At 41.2% G+C, this 10,403-nt stretch overlaps 1 protein-coding gene and 1 long non-coding RNA gene across 5 annotated transcripts in view; one reads left to right on the top strand and one right to left on the bottom strand.

The window, feature by feature from the left end:
- Positions 1-537: 537 nt before the first annotated feature.
- The window catches only part of LOC127360878 (NACHT, LRR and PYD domains-containing protein 12-like), a 119,169-nt gene continuing 109,303 nt past the window's right edge, over positions 538-10,403 (bottom strand). For 2 of the 4 annotated variants that reach the window (XM_051395300.1, XM_051395303.1), the window contains 3 exons: positions 3,552-3,722; positions 2,305-2,351; positions 538-2,153 (listed from right to left, as the gene is read on the bottom strand). In XM_051395300.1, the coding sequence (XP_051251260.1) occupies positions 1,600-2,153; positions 2,305-2,351; positions 3,552-3,722 (772 nt within the window). In that variant the 3' untranslated portion in view covers positions 538-1,599. Of the gene's footprint in view, positions 2,154-2,304; positions 2,352-3,551; positions 3,723-4,850; positions 5,025-5,195; positions 5,282-10,403 lie in introns of all 4 variants that reach the window. The other 2 variants (XM_051395296.1, XM_051395297.1) reach the window with 2 other exon arrangements.
- Positions 5,539-10,403, top strand: part of LOC127360884 (uncharacterized) — a 30,159-nt gene continuing 25,294 nt past the window's right edge. The window contains exon 1 of the long non-coding RNA XR_007883963.1: positions 5,539-5,595. This is a non-coding gene — a long non-coding RNA (uncharacterized LOC127360884). The remainder of the gene's footprint in view (positions 5,596-10,403) is intronic.

The raw sequence follows: 10,403 nt of genomic DNA, 5'->3' as shown, positions 1-10,403 counted from the left end.
AGTGGTAACGTGAACCAGCTCATAATATTTGCATTGAATACATCAAATACATCACATTATTTATTTGTTTATTTTATTTTTATTTTTGTAATTGTGATACAAAGGTTTTTCAATAATTATCTCTGAGAATATTTTGAGAATGTTTGTTACTGATATTGTGATGTCATATTACAATGATGGTTCAGTTTAATGAGATGAGGATTTAACATGAATTATATTAGTAGTTCATGATTGAAAGCTAAAAAAAGCTAAAAAAATGTTCTGACCTTACTCACTGTAGGTCAGGTTTTATTTGTTGGACCTCTTTGAACCTTTGATCTACCTGGATGTTGGAGCCTGGATCGAGACGTTGAATTCGGCACTTCATTACACACACACCCCCCACCAACTGTGCGGTAGGACAAACTCTCTCCACTTCCACAGTGGACCGAACATAACTAAAACTAATAATAATAATAATTATAATAATAATACATTTTATTTATAATGCCCCCAATAAACTGAAACTGATTTGAAGTGACTGAAAACAGGGGGGGGGACTTTAGATCACGGCTGTGAGTTTTGTTTACATTTTTTATCTTACCCAGGTAAGATTTGTGTCATTTAAAGAGTTTTTTGCATTTCTATGTTTTTGGCTTATCCTTCCAGTCCATGTATAAAAAGGGAAGCGTTTTTTGTTTCTCAAAGAAAGTACAACTGTGTCTGAGTCATTCCTGGTGTATTGTTTGGTTAATCCTAGGCTCCGTAGTCGAACATAGAACTTCTGATCCCACTGGCCATAAATAATCATTATATAGAGTAATCCATTTCTGTTCCCCATCTCTAAAGGGTTACATAAGAATTAATAAAGTGCATTTTTAACTCTGATACACAGGCACAAATTGTTCGTATGTTTTTATGTTCAAGGGGATGAAAGTTTCATGAGTTTTGAACTGCAATTGTGTACACAGTATAAAAAATATGAAAAAAGCTGAATGAACTTTGAACGTTTGAATGAACTTTCTACTCTGAAACAATTAGAAGAAGGAGCCAAAATAATCTGGTGGAAAAATCTGGCTTCTCCCATACACTGCTCATAGGCTGACACCTGCTGGTGAGTTTACGGAACAGCAGCTGACAGTTGGAGAGAAAATAAAGGCAGAAAATAGGAAGAAAGTAGGTACAGGACTCAGTTCAACAGCCAGACATCTTATTCCTGTTGTTATCAGCGGTCTGAGAGCCGTTTAGAGCTGCTTTAAACCTCTAAAATGAGTCTGAGTGGTACCATGAGTCCGGACTCTCTCCGGACAGACCCCCTATAAATCCCCCACAGAGACAGGGAGCTGCTGTGTTGCTCCGGTAGCACATATACTAAAATCAGAACGATACAGAGAAGAAGTTATAGAAGATCAATTCTTTCATCTCTACGTCTGCAGGCTGCACATTACCCTCACACATGATTCCTTCATGCCAGCATCCTTTGCTCTTCTCTTCCTTCAGCCTCCTCTTCCTCTTCTATTACAGTAAACACTTTAGGTTGGTACTAACTAACATCAGCTGTGTGTGATCCTGTACAGACTGAACTATCTAGTCAGCAGTGAGAAAGTTTCTCTCTCCCTCCTACAGAGGACACAGAGACACTGAGGAACCATAGCTGTAAGACCAGAAACAGAACCCAGGATAAAGAGGTTCAGTGAATGTGGTGTTGAAGGTGTGGAGGTGGATCAGTGTGTCAGAGGAGACTGTGTAGAAGGACAGAGTGCCAGCAGGACAGTCCACATACACTGCTACTCTACGAGAGGAGGAGGAGGAGGAGGAGGAGGAGGAGGAGGAGGAGATGGATGTTCTTCTCTTATTGTGACAGACAGAGTAACGACCATCAGAGCACTGCAGACTCCAGGACTGATCATTCCCTCCAAACACACAGTCTCTACTGTTTCCTCTCCTCCTGATTCCTCTGTAACTCACTGATATATAAACCCATCCTCTCCACTCGACCTCCCAGTAACAGCGACCAGTCAGACCATTTCTACACAGCAGCTGAGACCAGTCAAATCTGTCTGGATGATCAGGATATGACTGATACTCCTCCACATGAATCACCTTCCTGTTGTTGTCAGACAGTTTGATCTTTCTGTTCACTGTGTTTGTGTCGACTGTGAGTTCACAGGAATCTGATGGAGAGAACAAGACACAATACAGCTGCAGTTATTGATCTATCATCTGATCATTGATTGACACTTTGATGATGACATCAGAGCTGTGAATGAGTGATGTCACAGTGTGAAGATGGTTGAATGTGTGCTGCTTTGTTTTCACACTTACACTTCCTCAGACCTGGTCTCAACCATCGGACTCCAGCAGGCTCCACCCTGAAAGGAGGAGGGGGGTCAGAGCAGCATGGAAACATGGACATTACATCGCTCTCATACACAGAGGTTATTCTCTACAAATGGACTTACATCTTCACATGGAGCACTTATTATTAATCAGCTGATAGTCTTTCAGTTCAGTGGAGCTTCTTCTTATTGGCCGATGGCTACAGCTCATTATTTTCACTTATTGATGATATATTATTATTATCAGTATTATATTTTAACCCTCCTACTCAAAATAAAAAAACCCAGCTCCTCTTCCGCAGGTGCTCCGTCCTTCTCCTCCCGACTAGCAACGGTTATTGCTCTGCAGCGAGCCGAGTAGAAAAATGCATTTGTGTATCGGAGTCACGCTAGAAGAGTCTGAAAATTCCACACACAAATGCAGTTTACAAATTAAAAGCACTAAGACAAATGCGCGTTTGACAATTCATGTATCAATGTAACAACTTCCAAATATGTATTTGATGAAAATTGCAAATAACTGACAATTTGTACATTTGTGAAATTTTATTGCACATAATTAAAACAAGAAATATTTGTGTGTGCATCACAAATATGTTTACAAATATTATTTTTATATGTGAATTATTATTTTTTTTAACTTTTATATGGATTGAAGCATATGTGTGTGCATTGAAAATGCATTTGTGTATCGAGTCATATATAAATACAACTCCCCAAATACATTTGTGAGTCCTTTTTTGTGCATTTATTCATTATAAGACTGTTCTGGCTCCATATCTCCCTCTCTGTCTCTCTCTCTGTCTGTCTGTCTGTCTCTCTCTCTCTGTCTATCTCTCTGTCTCTCTGTCATGGCGGAAAAGGACGTCTTTCCTTGCCGCTGTCTCCAAGGTCTTGCTCATGGTGGGAACTGTTGGGTCTCTGTAAATAATGTTATAAGGAGTTCGGTCTAGACCTGCTCTATTTGAAAACTGTCCTGAAATAACTTCTGTTATGAATTGGTGACATAGAAATAAAACTGAACTGAACTTAACTGAATTGTAGTTTAGGTGACGCCTTTAGTTTTTTCGCGACAACATTGACAAATATCAACCCGCCATGATGCTCACCAACCCATCAGGATAAACCACTGTCCTATTTTTCAATGTCGAAACAAGACATCGGTCCAGAGAAACAGTTCATCACCTTTCCTCTGTCACCTGACTACTACTACTGTATTGATCCGCCTCATACCTGAGAGTGTCCAGTCTCCAGTGTGGATCCTCCAGTCCAGCAGACAGCTTTGTTGCTGAGTCTCCTGGATGATTGTAGCTCAGGTCCAGCTCTCTCAGGTGGGAGGGGTTGGAGCTCAGAGCTGAGACCAGAGAAGCACAACCTTCCTCTGTGATCAGACAGCCTGACAGCCTGCAGACACACAGAACAACATGTAGTCCGGTGTAAGAGTACAGGGGTTAAAACAAACTGAAAGTAATTTATGTTAAAAGCAGTGAAAGATGAAATGTTAACTGATAGATTAACATAAATTCATAATAAATAAAGTAGAGTGTAAATAGTTAATTAAGTAGTTACATTAAACTGTTCTGTATAGTAGCTGAAGAAAAGTGTGTGGTAAACTAAACATGAATTTTCAGATTTGTGTCATTGATTCATGCTGTTCCATTTAATAGGTTGCTGTACTTATCACTCAATGTCACCTGTTGGTAATTGGCCGTAGGTAAGGGAGTGAACAAAAAAGGGGCGGGAGAATCGAGCCAAGAGGACGCCATTGCTGAACGGGAAGGGGGGGGCGCACTGTTTTGTTTAGAGTTCAGTTAAGTAGCATATTTGATCTGAGTTTGATAAGTATAGAGAAATCGTATTAAGGAGTAAGAACTAGGAATTTTACCGGAGACCTGGAATTATTTGAATTTTGAATAGTATTTTGATATTGCCAATTCTATTTTGCTTATTGTAAGTGTCTATTTTTCTACAGTGTTTTGTCAATTTTGGTAAAGGTCTTTTTTTTTTTCAACTATAATATTTTTATTTTAAAGAAGTCCAATTTGAGTAATTGTGTTATTTAATTTTTAATATCTGTTAACTAACAAGGTAAATATTATTTGTGTTAAACTGGAAAACAACTGGTTAGTTAACTATTATTTCATTTATTTGAAAGAGTTGTCTGTGGTCAGTTATTTAAAATAGTGTAGAGTACGTGTGAATAGAGCCACTGCTTAGTCTAACAAAGTTGTTGGTTATTCATAAAGTATTAGGCCATAAAAGGTTTCACACAAAACAGGTAAACCTTCGTGGTAGCTACCTTAATAAATCAAACCCAAACACCCCGTCATGTAACTCCAAGGTGAGTTGCTTTAACTTAAGCATTTACTGAGTGTTGGGGTGCTACAAACACATTACATAATAAACATGTTCGAGGAAAGAGACTCAAACTAAATAAACAAAACAAAGTTAGAAAGATTATTAGAAATTCTATCCATCAACATAATTCAGGTTTAAAATGGTTATCAGTTGAACAGGTTGACAAATCCTGACCTGAGAGTTTCCAGTTTACAGTGTGGACTCTTCAGTCCAAAAGAAAGCAGCTTAAGTCCCGAATCCTGCAGGTCGTTGTTACTCAGGTCCAGCTCTCTCAGATGGGAGGGGTTGGAGCTCAGAGCTGAGACCAGAGAAGCACAACCTTCCTCTGTGATCAGACAGCCTGACATCCTGCAAACACACAAAACAACACATTACATAATAAACATGTTCAAGGAAAGAGACTCAAACTAAATAAACAAAACAATGATTTGAGAAAATGTTAGGAAGATTACAATTGTATCCATCAACATAATTCAGGTTTAAAGTGGTTATCAGTTGAACAGGTTGACGAATCCTGACCTGAGACTTTCCAGTTTACAGTATGGACTCTTCAGTCCAACAGAAAGCAGCTTCAGTCCTGAATCCTGCAGGTTGTTGTTACTCAGGTCCAGCTCTCTCAGACTAGATGGGTTGGAGCTCAGAGCTGAGGCCAGCCTGACATCCTGCAAACACACAAAACAACACATTACATAATAAACATGTTCAAGGAAAGAGACTCAAACTAAATAAACAAAACAATGATTTGAGGCAATGTTAGGAAGATTACAATTTTAGCCATCAACATAATTCAGGTTTAAAGTGGTTATCAGTTGAACAGGTTGACGAATCCTGACCTGAGATTTTCCAGTTTACAGTGTGGACTCTTTAGTCCAACAGAAAGCAGCTTCAGTCCTGAATCCTGCAGGTTGTTGTTACTCAGGTCCAGCTCTCTCAGACTAGGGGACTGGGAGCGAAGAACTGAAGACAGAGCTTCACAGCTTCTCTCTGAGAGGTTACAGCCACTCAGTCTGTAGAGACAATGTGTGATATATAATGTCTTTATAATCTCTCTAAGTCAAAAAGATAGCCGAGTATTTAAGTGATAATACAGAAATCCAACTATTTCTGTACTTACAGAGCTTTGTTGGAGGCTTTGACCACTGGCAGCAGCCTCAGAAGAGCCTCCTCTGAAGCAGAGTATTTCTTCAGGTCAAACATGTCCAGATCTTTTCCTGTTGACAGTAAGATGAAGACCAGAGCTGACCACTGAGCAGGAGACAGTTTATCTGTGGAGAGACGTCCTGAACTCAGGGACTGTTGGATCTCCTCCACTAGAGAACGATCATTCAGTTCATTCAGACAGTGGAACAGATTGATGCTTCTCTCTGCAGAGGGAGTCTCTTCGATTTTCTTCTTGATGTACTGGACTGTTTCCTGATTTGTCTGTGAGCTACTTCCTGTCTGTGTCTGCAGACCTCGTAGGAGATTCTGATTGGCCGGCAGTGAAAGGCCCAGCAGGAAGCGTAGAAACAAGTCCAGGTGTCCTTGTTGACTATCTAAGGCCTTGTTCACAGCACTCTGGTGGAGATGATTCAATTTAGGTTTGTCCCCAGAGACATTACACAACTGGGATGTTGTTTGTTGTTCTGCCAGCAGATTGACTCCATAGTTGATGAATGTCTGATGGACATGAAGAGCAGCCAGAAACTCCTGCACACTCAGATGGATGAAGCAGAAGACCTTGTCCTGGTACAGTCCTCTCTCCTCTTTAAAGATCTGTGTGAACACTCCTGAGTACACTGAGGCTGCTCTGATATCAATGCCACACTCTGTCAGGTCTGATTCATAGAAGATCAGGTTGCCTTTCTGCAGCTGCTCAAAAGCCAGTTTTCCCAGAGACTCAATCATCTTCCTGCTCTCTGAACTCCAGTGTGGATCTGTCTCAGCTCCTCCATCATACTTGATGGTCTTCACTTTGGACTGAACCACCAAGAAGTGGATGAACATCTCAGTCAGGGTCCTGGGCAGCTCTCCTCCCTCTCTGGTCTTCAACACATCCTCCAGAACTGTAGCACTGATCCAGCAGAAGACTGGGATGTGGCACATGATGTGGACGCTTCGTGATGTCTCGATGTGGGAGATGATTCTACTGGCCTGCTCCTGATCTCTGAACCTCTTCCTTAAGTACTCCTCCTTCTGTGGGTCAGTGAACCCTCTGACCTCTGTCACCATGTCAACACACTCAGGAGGGATCTGATTGGCTGCTGCAGGTCGTGTGGTTATCCAGAGGCGAGCAGAGGGAAGCAGTTTCCCCCTGATGAGGTTTGTCAGCAGCACACCCACTGAGGTGGACTCTGTAACATCAGTCAGGATCTCAGTGTTGTGGAAGTCCAGAGGAAGTCGACACTCATCCAGACCGTCAAAGATGAACACAACCTGGAACTCTTCAAACCTGCAGATTCCTGCTTCTTTGGTTTCAGTAAAGAAGTGATGAACAAGTTCCACCAAGCTGTACTTTTTCCTTTTCAGCACATTCAGCTCTCTGAAAGTGAATGGAAATGTGAACTGTATGTCCTGGTTGGCTTTGTCTTCAGCCCAGTCCAGAGTGAACTTCTGTGTTAAAACTGTTTTTCCAATGCCAGCCACTCCCTTTGTCATCACTGTTCTGATTGGTTCATCTCTTCCAGGTGAGGCTTTAAAGATGTCTTCTTGTCTGATTGTTGTTTCTGGTCTGTCTGGTTTCCTGAATGCTGTTTCAATCTGTCTGACCTCATGTTCATCATTGACCTCTGCAGTCCCTCCCTCTGTGATGTAGAGCTCTGTGTAGATCTGGTTCAGAAGGGTTGGGTTTCCTGCTTTAGCAATCCCCTCAAACACACACTGGAACTTCTTCTTCAGGTTAGATTTAAGTTCACGTCGGCACGCTGCAGCAGCAGTTCCTGAATGAAGAAAGAAGAAATGTAGTTAATAAGTAGAAGCTCTAATAAATCTGATGGATGTAAACTTTAAGACATCAAGATGGTATTTATTTCCCTCCCCCATAAAATCTCTTCAGCTCATCAGTTGTAAACAGTTTCTGTTTTCAGTCCAGAAGAATTCAGAGGTCTGATACAATGTGTGCATCATATTATCAGCAGAGTTTTAAAAGTAAACTTCTCCCATGTTGCCTCCATTTCCTCTTTCCATCATGTTCAATTTGTTAAAATCATCTTACTGCTCTGTAGACAGTCAGCCAGCTCTTCCTGCTTCATTCTCCTCAGGAAGTGCACTGTGATCTTCAGAAATGCCTCTCTGCTGCTCCTCCTCTGCTCTTCATCCTCACCATCCAACACCTCCCTCTGACTCTCTGAGCATTCTGGGTAATCTGGACTCAGAACCTCCTGGATCTTCTTCAGCTCGTTCTTCAAAAAAGTGACAATGTTGTCCTCCAGCAGCTGGAACAGAATATTATATGAATTAGTGTTGCACGGTGCACCGATACTTCAAAAGTACCGCGATTCTCGGAAATTAAAAAACGCCACGATTCCTAAATTTATTAGTATCGATACTTTTAAGAATGACCGCTTTCAGATTTGTAAGAGTCGTATTTGATGTTGGTGTGTGCAACGCATGCTTCCAGTGACTCCCTATGGACGTCTGTGTTTTGTCTCCTCACGCACGCAGCAAAGAAGCTGCAGCTGTCATGTGACAAACACTGTAACGAGATGGATGCATGTGCGAGCTCAAGTGATACTGTGGCCGCTGGTCCATGACTGGTAGAAAAAGATGACCCGAGGAGTGAAATATGGAAGTACTTTGCCTACCTTGCTGACAGTGAGGTCAAAGCTACCGATAAGTCGAGACCTGTTTGTCGTCAGTGCTGACCTTACAAAGGAATGTAAACAAAGGGAGCCAACACCTCCAACCTGGAGAAACACTTGGCTGACAAGCACGCCGAGTTGTAGGAGGAGTTTAAAGACCGACAGGTTAGTATGTGAAAGATAACACGACCATGTTCATGCCCTTAAATAAGTAAAATTAGTAGGCTATGGTTTATTTTGTGAGAAGTCACTATTTTGCACCGCCGTAGTTTGTCGAGGCTATCTAGAGAAATAGTAGGCTAACTATGGGAATTATCCTCATGGCTAACCAACAGCCTGCCTACGGCTAATTCAACATCTCTGAAAACGCAACTTTCACAGATAACGTTAATCATTTGCAAGCTGCTAAAATAAAGCATACAAACATCAGCTAAAATGATCTATAGGCTATATGATTATAATCAGAGCATGTGCATGTTTGTCAGTGATTTATTTATATGAGGTTATTACAGCATTTAAAGAGCACAGACCTACGCAAAGGAGGAGTATTTGTGAAACGCCTTGTAAGAAATGATGGACTCAAATATAAAGTTAACCATCAAAGAAATCACGACGCTGAAGTACAGGAAACATTAGCCTATATTAATCCATAAATCACAGCTTAAATAACATTAGGTTAACTCAGTATTACCTATTATTAATTATGGTAATGTTATGGTTAAGTAAATGTTAGCAGTTATCACTATAACCACTGCATATAGAGATGCTAAGTTAGTCACAAGTTATTGTTACTATCACACATAAACTATTTAGGTCCTCTGTTATGACAAATTTATCACCATCATATTTTAGATATTTCCATTTTCTTCTGCTACAGAAAAGTATCGAAAAAGTATCGAAATTCTTGACTTGGTATCGGTATCGAAACAATAATTTTGGTATCGTGACAACACTAATATGAATGACTCAATCAAAGTCAAATCATGGAAGCAAACATCAGATCCATGTTGGACAGACTGACAATCCACTGGTCTAAAAAGTGCAGCATGGAGATTATTGTGAACACAATAGATGTAAAAGTGGTTGATGTCCATGTACAGACCATAAATATGGAGTCCAGGTGTGTTTGATGCTGCTGGGCAGACTGACCACTGGGAACCTCTGAGCTCTCCGGGTCCACTCTGTGGAGGAATCATGAAGAATGAGCTCACATTATGTCTGTCCACACAGAGACAAACACAAGGTAAAGGTCCATGAAGTGATATTTGGATGTGAACAGTGAATCTGATGACTCCCTGTAGTGGTAAAGGTTTACTAGTCCTGCTGATCCCACTGAGAATCAACAGCTCAGTTTGGTTCAGTCCCAACAGCTCTCACCAACCCCTCCATATAGCTCTCCCTCCCTCACTGTAAACTGCTGAAGTGCCCTGGAGCAAGGCACCTAGAGCCTCCAGCTGCTCCAGTGGAGCTGCTCAGTGTCTGCTTGTATCAGACTGGTTGTACTGGGCAGCTCCCAGTGTGAATGTGTTTGACTGTGTGAGTGTGAGGCAGCTGCTGCTGAAAGAGTGTTGGTGCTCAGAGAACTTCATCTGAGTCAGTAAAGGTTTAAAAACTGGAGATTTCACAACTGAGAGTCTGATAAAAAGACATCATTTTATTTTACCATCAGTTTGAAATCCTCACCTTTGATCAACAGAGTGGCGGCCATCTTTGAAGTCTATAAGACCACCCATAGACCAGTCACTCTTCATGGACACACAGCTGGGTTCAGGTTTTTTCCTCCTGATAGAAAAACAGGATCAGTTCTGCACTGCACCCACAACACACTGAGACAGAACCTGCCAGTGACTGAATCCACCGACTGTACACAGTGTATTTGTACCCAGGGAGTTCTTGGTTAGGATTTCTATAAAGTCAGTGTTTGATTTAGACATGTTTCACTGTGTAT

This window comes from Dicentrarchus labrax, unplaced genomic scaffold (assembly GCF_905237075.1).
Source record: "Dicentrarchus labrax unplaced genomic scaffold, dlabrax2021, whole genome shotgun sequence".
Taxonomy (NCBI): domain Eukaryota; kingdom Metazoa; phylum Chordata; class Actinopteri; family Moronidae; genus Dicentrarchus; species Dicentrarchus labrax.
The sequence above is the reverse complement of the archived record's forward strand: the minus strand, read 5'-3'. Positions and strand labels throughout refer to the sequence as shown.